This window comes from Rhinolophus hipposideros (genome assembly GCF_964194185.1).
Source record: "Rhinolophus hipposideros genome assembly, chromosome: 13".
Lineage (NCBI taxonomy): Eukaryota > Metazoa > Chordata > Mammalia > Chiroptera > Rhinolophidae > Rhinolophus > Rhinolophus hipposideros.
In genome coordinates, this window is record NC_138059.1 from 70,804,540 (window position 1) to 70,818,668 (window position 14,129).

Consider the following 14,129-nt stretch of genomic DNA (forward strand, 5'->3'; position numbering starts at 1 on the left):
AAGCTGCCCAGACTGCCAGAAGCACTCTGAGCCCATGGAAAGCCCCTCCCACATTCATCCATATTAATGAGGGAGATCACAGCACCTATGTCGCTCACATCTGGGTTTCTGAAGTTTTATACTATCCACCGCCGTGAATATCCTTCCTACTACTGCCACGATGGAAAAGGTGAAGACGGGAGCAGGGGCTTCCCACAGTGGTGCTGGGCAGCCATTCCCAAAGTGTGGTCCCCAGACTGCTGCCTCAGTAGCTCTAGGGAAGCTGTTAGCAATTCAGATTCTCAGGTCCCACCCTGAGACAAAATCAGAAACACTTGGGGGGGGTGGGAGGAGGAGGCAGGCAGGAAGCAGGGGGCTTTAAACAAACCCTCCAGGTAGTTCTGATGTACACTGAAGTTTAAGCCAAACACAGGTTGTTAGAGACCCTCGGCCTCTCTAGAGAAGTAGAGGAGCTAACAACATGTACCAACTGCTTCTGATGAAAGAGGACAGAAGAATTAAGTTGCAGTTGGCTCCAAATGTCATAATGGGATGCGGGAAGCGGAAATGGGGAAGATGGAGAAAAGAGAAGTATAAGGAAATTGAAGTAGACAGAGGTGGTGGGGCACCTATACCCATGAAAAGGTTTATTAGACGAGTCATGTCCACTGTCTCGAACAGATTTCAGATACGAAACAACAGGGTTAGAAAATAAAATAGAAATCATTCTTTTTTAAACCACAAACACTTAATGGCTCTCTGGCTCGCTCATATCCACCCCTCCTAACATTACAGGAAGAGCAACTAAAAACTGACACAGTGTTAAACATGCAGCTTGTTTAGAGTAGAATTCTAGTTCACAGCAGCTCAAGGTACACATCTCAGTCAAGAATAAGAAAGCACAAGACCAACGTTTTTTATTTTGTAAAAATATACTTTACCTCATAGCAGGCATGCTAATTGAATGTTGAATGGAGCGTATACTAAGAGGCAGCATTAAAAAGAGACAGAAATGAAGTTAGTACAGTGGTGATTAGACATAAAGAGCAAGCGAAACTTCACTTTCTAGGAGCTTGTTCTTTGGGCACCAGGGAGAATTACCTACTTTTTGAGGTGGAGGGGAGTCACGGTTATTCCCACATAATTTACTCCTATTCCTGAGCCAATGTAACCCTCGTAGTTAATTGAGCTAATGATTCAACCTTGCATGTTTATAGCACTTTGCAAACTACAAGGCATCGAGCACCAAGGCTCAGAAGTTCAATGATTTACCCAGGATCACAGCAGAGTCAAGAACGTGGGCTCTGGACTCCTAATTCAGTGTTCACCGCCTCCCCTCAAAAAAAACCAAAAACAAAAAAACGAGGCACACAAATACAAGTACACACACGCACAAACCAAGCCAAGGAAGGTCTCCTCAGCCGTCTTTCTAACACTTATTTGGTACCAGAACAGGAAGGTTTCAAAACACCTATTTTAAGGGATTTGCATATCCCTCCTTAGCAGCAGCAGAATCCATTTTCTACTAAGAGACGTTTGTATTTCATCTCCATTAAACTAAACATTCTTACTGGCCATTCAAATAACACCTGTCCCCTGTTTTACTAGGACCAACTTCTTACTCAGGGGCAATGCAGTTGCCCGTTTAGGTTCAAGGTTACCTTCTCTCAGCCGGCTCCCATAGAGGCCACCTCACAAGACAAAAAAAAGTACCTCAATTCTTGGGCTCACAAAGTCACTGTGTCCTGTTGTTACTGCCACGGCACTTACAATACTTTGATCCCGGACACGGCATTTTTGGTGAATAATCTTTTCTTTGGGTAAACTGGACAGTCCAAGGTATGTGTTCTCAATTCTACTTAAATATCGTGTGTGTTTATGGTTTGGTTTTCTCAGACTCAGTTGTTACAGACGACAACGTGTTTCAAGTGTAGTTCCCCACATCTCATTTTGCATTATGTAATAATATGGAGTATGAGCTTGCTATAAATCAAAATATGCTGGCAGTTGGTGCAGTGAAGAGAATCCGTAAACTATTTGGACATCCTCATACTTAAGGTCGTACATCACACAGGAAAAGATCCCCAGAGCTCAGCATTCTCTCTGGCCTATCACAGGGGTAAACTATCCCGGGAGGAATTTGCTAATTCCTTTTCTGTCTGATCTGTTGCAGTGTGCTGGACCCATATTTGAAGGGTAGAGATTAATAAAGATCATCCTTCTTAGTTTACAATGCCAGAACTCCAAGCATTCCCTGCCCTTCCTTAGAACCCTTTAAAGAAGCTGCCCACTAGCCATGCTGCCACAGCTGTCCCCACCATTATCAATTTGACACATGGCCCAGTACAGCTCCACCCAGTACAGCTAACCTGGGGGTGGTCTGCACATTGTGCGGACTGAATGCAGAAAAATAAAAAGTCAAAACAGTTAAGATTCTTAGACCGAGTGTAATTAGGACTCAGCCACTGGTCAGTCGGGATAAGAACTTGAGGAAGATATTTTGGGGGACCAGGTGCCAGCTGCAAAAATGCAGAGAATGCCAGTTCCCAAAGAAAGGACCGAATATAAGCAGAGAGAGGCAGAGGAAAGGAGGGAGAGATGGCCCTGCAGGGAAGAGGGCTGGGAGGGAGAGGAACAGTGGTTTCCTGGGTTTCTAGAAGCTACCTTGGTTTTAATGGCTTTCCAATCAGCGGGGCTAGTCAGAGCGGGGCCACAACTTGCTTCCTTCCTTTCCTCTCCTTGGACTCTAAAAACTTCCTTTCTCTGCTACACATTCTCCCTTTTTTAAGTGAGCTATTTTGCATAATTTTCTGTTCCTTGTAACTGAAAGACTTTTGACAAGAACATTTATTTTGGCAGAAATTACCAAATTCTGGCAAATGAAGGTGAGGAATGGCCAAACGTGTGATAGATTGCTCATCCATGGGACTCACACATTGAATTCAAGAGTATCAACAAAATGAGAAAATAGGTGGATAAAGTAAGTGCGCATTTCAGAAATTCACAGCTGATTCTAGTGACTGTCCCTAAGCACCCCCATAAAAGGCCGTTCGGTGGGTCCTGTGCCCCTTAGACCAGCATACAGGCCGGTTAAGGGGGCATAGGTCAAAGGCCAAGTGGAAGGAATAATCACAAAATGAATCCTAAATGCATCACGTTGACTGTAAAATCAACACCCAGGGTACACATTGATTCAGGATTATCCTGCATAACAAATAAGTCCTGAGGAATAAAGGTTGAAAAACCAGAGGGGACCCTGATTCTCACTAAGGGTGTCTTCATCTTCTATTTACTCTGACTCGGGAAAAGTGATTCGTTTAAAAAGCCAAATTGATTTTTTTAAATCGTCTTTGTTTCTTACATAGTTATTTGATCTTTCCATCCCTAATAATAATTAATGGGGAGGAGGAGAGCGAGGGAGGAGGGAGAAAGAAGGAAGCAGTAAGTCGTATACACAGAAAAGGAAGAGTTAATACTTAACATGTTTGAATGCTGACTGTGTACCAGACAGGCTTTTAAGAGCTATCTATGTATTATTATTCCATTTTGCCCTCACGGTCATCTCTTGATTGTAAGTGATGAACCAAAGTAACTGCTGGAAGTGCCTGGGGGACGGAAGGGGGCACAGTCTTTACTGTCACTGCTCTGAGAAGGTCTCCTTCACAAGTACTCTATATAGTCTTGCCTGGTACATAACTGTTCACCATTTTGGTTATCACAGATGACTTCACTGAAACACATACATTTATTTCACTTGAGATTATATTCTTTAAAGCTTTCAAATTTCACCCAGCTTGTTATTTGGCTTGGTAACTCCAACCCTATGTCTAGAACACTTCCTGGTACATAGTTAGCATTCAGTAAATACTTCTGAATGAAAGAATGAATGAATAAAAATGAACTGTTGTAACTGAAATTAGGAAATATAGGCACGAAAGGTGGAAAATTTCATTAAGGCTTCTGAGATTCTAGTCCACAGGCACTCTCTAACAAGAGGAGAAAAAAAAAAAGATCATTTCTTTCCCCATTAAGTGGTGGCAATTTTCAGAAAAACAGAATTGTCTAGAATAACTTTCATGAGCCCCACACAAATAAAAATATCTAGAGGTTTATATGAAGACACACACATGTAAAAAGGAGAAATGGCTTTTGGAAATAAAGGCAAAGTTAATTAGCACTTCCTCTTAAATAACCAAAAAATACTTGACTCATGAGGCTGCTGAATTATTACAGTATGCTTTACTAACATGAAAACCAATGCTTAACACTGGCACTAAGTGAAATAAGAAGTTTCTTTTAAAGTTTCTCTCAAAAAATTAAGGCATAAAGTCAATGCTTACCCTATTATGTGTAGGAAATAAGCAAATAGGAGAGGGGTGGATAGGAACACACCACATGCGGGGAAAGCTGGTTGTCCCCAGAGGTTCTCCCAGAGTGAAAGCACCGTGTCCCACGTCTGTCTCCCAACCTTGCTGTGGCAAACAACTAATTCTCAGGGCATCAAAACCAGGTCTCTCTCTCTCTCTCTCTCTCTCTCTCTCTCTCTCTCTCTCTCTCTCTCTCTCTCTCTCTCTCTGTCTCTCTCTCTCCTTTCTTCTTCTTCTCCGTAACACACCCACCCACGGCTTAGGACAGATCATCTAAATACCAAGGGCTAATTTATTAATTGGCTACATAAAATAAAAATTGTTGACTAGTCTAACAATTCAGGTAAGCAAAATATGCACAATTCGGTCAGAGAATGAAATCATTGCCACAGTCTGCTTGGTAAGCAGGACCCAGAACAAAGGAGAATTAACAGGATTAACCAAAAATGGCCTCCTGCATTCGGCTCTACTTCCCTAGGAGAAAAGGCCTTGCTGGGAGTAAAACACTCAGATGCTACTGTTAGAGTTCCCTCTTCTTGGACAGTTCTTGGGGGCAGGTGGCCAGTATTTGCCTCTGTGACTCACTGATCCACAAGATGTGGTTTTCTTTATATGTTTTCTATGATACATGTTTTGATATACTTTCTATTTTATGTAAACACATTAAATCAGATTACCACCAGAACTTCTTGGCCTAGAAATTAGTTTTTTTAAAGGACTTGACCCAATTTTTCATTGGTAAGAACTAATTATGAAATTTAGCTTTCAAAAGATAATCTTATGTCCTTCATTTCCAAGTTTGCATCAAAGACCTTACGTTAACTTCCACATATTGGTAGGCAGCATGTTGAAAAACAAGGCTGGAGGTGGTAGAGAGTATCGTCTCAATTATATTTTTGAAATGAAATGAAATGAAAAAAGTGGCCAGAGAAGAGCAACATAACCCCATGTTTTTCTGGTGAATCAGTAAGACAGCATGTACTGTGCCATCGTGTGTCATTCGCTTCATCTTCTTAATAATGGTAGAGAGAAAGAATGGTGCTGCGTACCGATGACACACGTCATTCCTCAACGGCACTTACCTGTCTTTCTATTTGTGTTTCTATCACATCTAACATTGCTTCATAACCAGGGATTAACAGGGCTCTTCCATTCCTAACTCGTCCCGAGGCCCCACTGCCTTCCCCTACTCCATCCACTCAAGCATTTTAAGGTCTCTGTGGACAAGAACCTTTCTGGTTGATGGTTACAGCCTCTGAACCTGCTCACAATAGACAATCTAATGGTGGCAGAAAGGGTGATGTGACTGAATACGTATTCGCACAATTCCAATAACTTTAGATAAAATTGTCGTAGTTGCCTGGAGCACGGAGGCTATTTTTAATAGAACACCAGATACAGAATCACCTCCTATAATTGATTTCTTGATTTTCTTTTAAAGCACAGTTTTAGCTTTAAAGGGTTCAACATTTACAGTTGATTAATCCCCATGACTTACTCTGACATCCAGGGACATCCTAAGTGTCCCTAGAATAGAAGGGCGTTTTCTGTTAAGTACCCATTTACTGACGTAAGAAGATTAAATAGCTAGACCTCAGCTAGTGACTGTTTGAGAAGACAATTAGCATGCATAGAACAAAGATGGCTGCTACTATATTATCCTTCCTGCTTACATTCTAAAGACCTTCCTCCACCTTCCTTTTCTCCAAATACTAACTGCATAAATGGTCTCTATGGAAAAGAGGGGAAAGGTTTGCTCCACATCACAAAGGTTCCTTCTGTAAGGCATGGTTTGGGCTGACATCCTTTTCATGTGCTTTCTCTTTTAGCCTAACCGACTTTATTTTTCCTTTTGCAACAATGAAATTTCTTTGTACACATAGTTAAAGAATATAGCTAGTGCAAAGAAATAATAAATAGTACACTCTGTAAGCTAGTAAAACAGGTACTCAAAGGTGCAAAGCAGTAGCATATTTTATCTTATGTCTGCTTTAGCACACACACACACACACACACAAATTCATAGTAACCTGCATTAGACGGAAGACTACCAGTACATATGCAGTCTATTACAATTGCATAATGGGGACCCAGGTGAATGACCCATCCTTTCAAGAGCACCAAAGAAATGAAGGCATCAATACCAAACAAACAAAGTCAGACATTAAAAGGGAGGAATTCTGCGTGCCATGGTAGAGTGGCTTCTTTTAAAAAAAAAAAAAGGCAAAGTGCTTTCCGTATCCCTTGATCCACAGTGTCAATTTCTTCTTCTTCTTTTAATTTATCCATTACCCATGGTATACAAGAAATCCTCCCTTAAAAAACAGGAATAGCATGAGAGCAAACTATTCTAAAGGCAAGAAAATTACGTAGTAGACAAAGACAACCATCCGATGTGGCATCACAAGCTAGGAAACACACTTGTCTGAGACGACCGCTGAGTGGCAGTGACGGCTTAAACCCTCCTTACCTAAAGGAATGTGAAAAAGCTTGCAATCTGCAAGAAGCCAGAGTAAGCATTAAAAAAGAAAGGAAGTTCCGGTAAATCTAAAACAATTAAATCACCTATTTTTATCAAGTTGTGTAAGGTTTTAACTGAGCTCAGAAGTGCTACATAATCGAGTCAGCTTAAAAGGAAATGAGAACACCTGAGGGGTGTGTGTGGGTGTGTGTGTGTGTGTGTGTGTGTGTGTGTGTGTGTGTCGTCAAAGGGTTCAAGAAAGCTGTGTTTATTACGTTATGCTCAGAATGTCGACAGTCCAAACATAATGAGCAAGTCATTTGCTGTTTTGGGTACAAAGTATAATACACTGATAGCCAAAGTTGTTCAACCAACAAAATTCTGGTTGGAAAATCCACTTTCCCCACAAATGAAAAACACAAAGTCATGCAAGCTGAGGGCTTTTGTTTTTAAAACACAAGTCTTTCGTGCCAACAGAAGCACAGCAAATTTAAACCCCATCTGTCATTTTCAGCACCATTCTAATTCATGCGTGGGGCAGGGCAAGACACACAAAAGCACTGTGACGCAGTTTTATCAAACTGGCCAGGAAAATTCTGCAGACTCATTGAAAAATATCAATGCAAAATAAAAAGCAACAGCTCAAAATCAAGATTTGGGCCTAAGCACGAATATCGACATGGCTTGCAGATCAGTGCACAAGTGGGTGTGTTGTAGTTACCTCGTGGTGTAAGAACGTACCACACACAAGGGAAAGGAAGGCTCCAGCCGGCATATGCTCCTGGATACGTCCTCAGTGAGACGCCAGGCTCAGCCCACAACCACACTCTTGCAACCACGAGAGACATACTTACCCCGTACAGTCAGGAAGCACTCAAAGGAGAAAAGTTCACAACCAGAATTTTCCAGCAACTTTAAATGTATTCAGGAGACGACCCTTTAGAACACTAATGCCTAACCGTGAGATGGCTGTGCCTGGAAGAACGGAGGCCACGTTTCAGGGCCTGCTTTGAAGGCGTGCCCGCCCTCACGGAACACGTTCCAGCCCCGTCCAGAACCAGTCAGGAGACAAAGGCTACTGCGGTATAGTGTATAATAATTTGCCTCAGCTACTTAACGAGCAAGGAAAATGGAGGACGTACTTTACGTCTTCCAGCTTCTTGGTGATGACTGATCCCACAGATGCGAAAGCAGCTGAAGCCTTCTGTCCAGCTTGAGACAAGGTTTCCGATGTCTTTTTGTATCTGTGTTAAATGATAAAAACAGAGCAAAGAAAAGTAAGCCGACCTGTTTTTTCCTAGAACGTCTAACATCCTTCACAACCACCAGCTCGGCATCACCATGTCGTCTTATCCTTAATCACCACTTCACAATCTTTGTGGTGCCCTGAGAAGCTGGCAAGACAGACGCCTGTAAAGGCAAGGCCAGGAACTCCGGGTAAAGGCTAAAAACAGTCATGGAGCAAAGATGAAAGTGAGCCAGAGGCTGAAAGAAATTATACCTCTTAGTCTTGCCTTCTCCACTTAAGCCTAACAAAACAAAAATGAAATCAAATTCCTCACATGCCTTTTACAAGTTTATCTCCTAAAAAGGGGCCAGAAGCAAGGTCGGGGCCATGTACACTTTATTATCTAAATGAACTGTATGAGCATAAAGGATTTTTTTTAATTTTGCGTGTCTGTAGAACTACCAAATAAGGACTTGTGGCCTCTCAATAGAGGACGGAAAAGGTACAATACTTCACATGACGGTGATACTTGCTGTGACACAAAGACACAAAGGTATGATTCACCACCTCCCCCTTCTCATCTCCCCAGGGATTAGCAAAGGGGAAACAAAAACAAAGAAAAGGATATGGTACCTCCTGCAAAGACGTTCAGAGCCCCACATTATAGAAAGGAATGCTCAGGCATTTTTACTCATCCTTTCAAGATCGATATTAAACACAAATACAGTTTCTGGTGCCACAAAGAATAGTTTCCTGCATGTTTGCCCACTGCCTATTTCTATAGGTAGAAAGTGGGCCAAGGGGGTGGGCACGCTAGCACTGGCATGTCAGGATGCAGTCGGCCCTCCCAGCTTAGCAGGTGAGACTGAACACAGAAGACAGACAACGGCGTTCAGAATCTATTACTAGAAGCATGCTCCTTCTGGCGCCAGGAAACAACACGGCACCATGACGATGCCATATGCAAAGTCATGTGAGCGAAAGACAAAAAGATAAGGGGCCAGCCTCTACCACCAGTGACGTATAAGGCAGGGTCAAAAAAGACTGGTCAAATCCTGCCTCCCCATTTTGAGAAGCTGGGGACCTCAAAACTTATCTGATCCCGTTTCTTTATCTGGGATTCTCTCACCACTCACTCCACTGGGTCTGTCTGAGATCTAAGTGGCACGTGCATCTATCTCGCGAATGAATCTACAACATCTTGGGAACTTAGATTTTCTTTCTTCGACTCACAGGAGGCTGTTTTTCTTTCCATTCCCTAGAACTGTGTGGAGGCCCAAAGTTAGAGCACCATCAGGTACATTGAGAATTGGGGTGAAAGTGCCCTGTGTAGTACAAAGAGAGGTTAAAGAAGCATCCTCGCTGCCTTTCTACTCCCCTCCCCAGACAAAAGGGCAGAAGTGTCCTTTACATTCTCTAGAAAGACATATATGATCAAGGGGACCTACGCAGGTGTTGCTGTTACGTCTTGCCACCCTTTGGCAATGTTCTGTTTTAGTTCCTGTAGTGAATTGATCCCAAGCTTCCGTTTGATCTCAGCTAGATGCTTCTCTTTTGCTGCTAATACCTGAGACAGAGTCTGGATTTCTTCTTCTACCTGCGAGGAAGAGGGTGGGGTAAGAGTACAGCAAGGTCATTCCGTAAGTTCAGATTATTAACGCAAAACTATATGCACCATTCTAGCTATTTCAAAACATTTTTTTTGATTCATGTATCTGTCTCTTTAAAAATAATGTATCATATGTTGTTAAGTAAATTGGTCACATGCTAATCATAACGCGTCCTGTAGAGTTTCTCTTTTCTCTCGTATGTATTTCCGTCTCGAGTTGTCCTCAGCCTTCTCGCGTCTCCCTATATTTCCTTACTCAGCTACCTCCTGGAGACGTAGGGCTCGAAACTCTGTATTCATTTTATTCTACCATCCCCTCCCCTGACCCTGGATGCTGGCTAACCAGCCTTCGCTAGGTGGTTAGAAGTGGGCCCCTGCTCCACATGCTGTAGCCAACAACCAGTGACATGCCTGATGTGAAAAGAGATGCTTGACTGAGCAGACTCTTTTTCATTCAAGAATCTAGCTTGAGAAACTGAGAAAACATTGGGAGGAGAAGCTGGAAAGACTTGGACGAAGAAGCCCTGAGGTACAGGTAGGGCACAGTGAGATTATGAGATGTTGTGGAAAGCTGAAATATACCCGAGGAAGCCAAAACTCTAAGCAGAAGCTCCGAAGAAAAGAAAAAGACTCACAAGTAGAGGAAAAGGTTACACCAGGAAAACAGAGGGAAAGGCCAAATCCACAATGTGTGGAAGAGACTTTTTGTCCCAGGAAGTTGAAAAAACTACGTCCCTAAAGTATATTTGTTCATATTCAAGACCCTGAAAAGAATGCTTCTCTTGGCTGCTTGAGGAGCCATATTCGCAGCCTGGACGTACCCAGTACTTCTATGATTTCAATAACAACATGGCCTTAAAACAACATATACGGTCGAGTAAACTGTTTTCACTCCTAATTAAATCTTTAGAGAGCAAGAAGTGAAGAAAAATAGTACTCAAGCTAAGGAGAGAAGGATAGGGCCGGCCCAGTGGCTTAGGCAGTTGGAACTCCGTGCTCCTAACTCCAAAGGCTGCCTGTTCGATTCCCACATGGGCCAGTGGGCTCTCAACCACAAGGTTGCCAGTTCGATTCCTTGACTCCCGCAAGGGATGGTGGGCAGCGCCCCCTGCAACTAAGATTGAACATGGTACCTTGAGCTGAGCTGCTGCTGAGCTCCCGGATGGCTCAGTGGGTTGGAGCGCATCCTCTCAACCACAAGGTTGCCAGTTCGACTCTCGCAAGGGATGGTGGGCTGCGCCCCCTGCAACTAGCAACAGCAACTGGACCTGGAGCTGAGCTGCGCCCTCCACAACTAAGACTGAAAAGACAACAACTGGAAGCTGAACAGCACCCTCCACAACTAAGATTGAAAGGACAACAACTTGACTTGGAAAAAAGTCCTGGAAGTACACACTGTTCCCCAATAAAGTCCTGTTCCCCTTCCCCAATAAAATCTTAAAAAAAAAAAAAAGGAGAGAAGGATAAATCAAATGTAATCTGGCTGCCAAAATAAGGAAAAAAAGTAGTAGTAGAACGTAGTTCTTGGATGGTATGAACAAGAATGCAGGTCCAGAACAAAGATAATTCTCTCTGTTTGCCAGAGAGTGCTTCACATGATTGTACCAGCTTTGGAAGTCACGTTTTAAGATGTACATTGACAGAGTGGAATATGAGAAGAAAAAGGCAATAATGGATGAATGATAAATGAAATTAAACATAAAGTAAGTTAAATGAGTTGCCCTAAATCATCAAACTTGTAATATAGGAACCAGAATTTAAACCAAGGTTTTCTGACTCCACGTGTCAGTTTACTGACAAATTTCTCATTGCTCACTTTTAGCTTTCCAAAACCTCTCTTTACCCCAAACTCCAAATCTTCAGACACATCAAAGAATAGACTTAAATGGTACGTTTTTGACCCCTTGCCATTCTCTGAAGTACTCAATTCCCCTTATGAAAGTGGGGGAAAAAGACCACTGTAAATATTTCTGAACAATACATGACCAGCGTATTCCCACCTTTGTTGGTTAGATTGTGCAGCTAATATACCTAACTTAGCACACCATACATACAATACTACGATTCCTTGATTCAATATACCGGGGTGCCAAACCAATGTCACATTTTAAAAGATGTTATCTATGTACTACTTTTTGAAGTTGAATTGAATTACGGTAACTAAGAATAATGTTTTGCTCAAAGGATGGTGTTAATCAAATGAATGCTAGCGTCATTCATTGTATTACAATTTTAATACAGCTTTTTCCTTTCTTAAAATGTGTATACATTTTTGGGGGCACCATCTGTGTGTGTGTCTGTGTGTACTTCAATATATTACATATTCTGTATGTTCAATATATCGAATACATATTGTATAATAAATATATATGTGTGTGTATACATTTATATACCTTATGTGTGTGTGTATCTTAAAAGAATAAAGGAGAGCATGATTATGAATCTCTGATATAAATAAAAAATAACGAGTGGGAAAGGTACTACAAAACTATGGTAATCAAGATTGTGTAGTACCTGGCATAAGAGTAAACATATGGATCAATGGAATAGAACTGAGAGTCCAGAAATAAACCCATACATTTATGGTCACTTGGTTTTTGACAAAGCTACAAAGACAATTCAGTGGGAAAGAACAGTGTTTTCTACAAAGGTGCTGGGACAATTGGATTTCCATGCACAAGAATAAACTGGAACCCTAAGTCAGACTATATATAAAAATTAACTCAAAATGGATTGGAAGTCTAAATGTAAGAGCTAAACTATAAAACTCTTAGTGGAAAACACAGGAGTAAATCTTCATAGCCCTGGATTAAGCAACACTCCTTAGATATGACACCTAAAGCACAAGCAAACAAAGAAAAACTAGATAAACTGACTTGAGCAAAATTGGAAATGGCTGTGCTTCAAAGTACACACCACGAAGTAAAAAAACAACTGACAGAACGAGGGAAATACTTGCAAATTATATATCTAAGAAAGGCCTAGTATCCAGAACAGATAATGAACACTTACAACTCAGTAGTAAGAAGACAACTAATCCAATTAAAGAATGGTCAAACAATTTCAACACAGTAGCCCCCTCATCCATGGTTTGGCTTTCCTTGGTTTCAGTTACCGGCGGCCAACCACAGCCTGACAATATTAAACGGAAAATTCCAAATCAACAATTCCTAAGTTTTAAATTGCGTTCTGAGCAGTGTGATGAAACCCTGCACTGTCCCACTCTGTCCCACCCAGGGTGTGACTCATCCCTTCGTCTGGCATCTCCAGTCTGTAGGCACTGCCACCCGTCAGTCACTGGGTAGCCGTCTGGGTTATCAGATCGACTATCACAGGGCTTATGATCAAATCACCCTTACTTTACTTTACTTCATTGGGGCCCCAAAGCACAAGAGTGGTGATGCCGGCAATTCGTATATGCCAAAAAAGAAACTATAAAGTGCTTCTTTGAAGTGAAAAGGTGAGAACAGTACAATTAGATACATGAGAGAGAGAAGAGAGACCACATTCACATAACATTCATTATCGTATACTGTTATAATTGTTCTATTTTGTTATTAGTTATTGTTGTTACCCTCTCACGGTGTCTAATTTATAAATTAAACTTTATCATAGGTATGTATGTATGGAAAAATATATAGTACATATTAGGTTTGGTACTATCCGTGGTTTCAGGCATCTACTGGGGGTCTTGGAACATATCCCCCTGAGGAAAAGGGGGACTGCTGTAAATACTTCACCAGAGAAGTTATACAAATGACCAACGATGGTATGAAAAGATGCTCAATACCATTCATTGGTAATTAGAATAATACAAATGAGTTATCACTTCACCCTCACTAGAATGGCTATAATCAAAAAGACGGACAAAGAGTTCGTAAGGATGTAGGGAAATCAGAGCCCTCATGTATCACTGGTGGGAATGTAAACTGGTGCAGTTTGCAGCAAAAACAGTTTGGCAGTTCCTTAAAAAGTTAGACATAGAGTTACCATATGACCCAGAAATAACCTAAATGTCCATCACCTGATGGTTGGGCAAACAAAACGTAATATATAGCTATACAATGGAGTATTATTCTGCCCTAAACAGGAATGAAGTACTGATGTGTACTACAGCATGGATGAACCTTAAAAACAGTACACTAAGTGAAAGAAATAAGTCACGCAGGACCACGTGTTGTTTGATTCCCTTCATGTGCAGTGCCCAGAATAAGCAAATCCGTGAATACAGAAAGCAGACAAGTGGTTGCCAGGGTTTGGGGAGAGGAAAAATTGGGAGTGACTCTAATGGGGTCTGGGATTATTTTTAGGGTGATGAAATGTTTTGGAGTTAGATAAGGGTATCGTTGTACAACTTTGTGAATATACATACACCACTGAATTATAAACTTTAAAAGGATGAGTTTGACGGTATGTAAATTATATCTGAAAAAGGAGTAAAAAAGAATAATGAGTGTTTGGGGAGGAGTTGTTTTTCTCTTCCTT

The 14,129-nt window shown here is 41.5% G+C and overlaps 1 protein-coding gene across 7 annotated transcripts in view; it reads right to left on the reverse strand.

Moving 5' to 3' along the window:
- Positions 1–14,129, reverse strand: part of TPD52 (tumor protein D52) — a gene marked incomplete at its 5' end in the record, with an annotated part of 86,277 nt that overhangs the window by 4,407 nt on the left and 67,741 nt on the right. For 4 of the 7 annotated variants that reach the window (XM_081070291.1, XM_081070290.1, XM_081070288.1 and 1 more), the window contains 2 exons: positions 7,950–8,051; positions 9,484–9,632. In XM_081070291.1, the coding sequence (XP_080926417.1) occupies positions 7,950–8,051; positions 9,484–9,632 (251 nt within the window). Of the gene's footprint in view, positions 1–920; positions 963–6,816; positions 6,844–7,949; positions 8,052–9,483; positions 9,633–14,129 lie in introns of all 7 variants that reach the window. The other 3 variants (XM_081070289.1, XM_081070286.1, XM_081070285.1) reach the window with 1 other exon arrangement.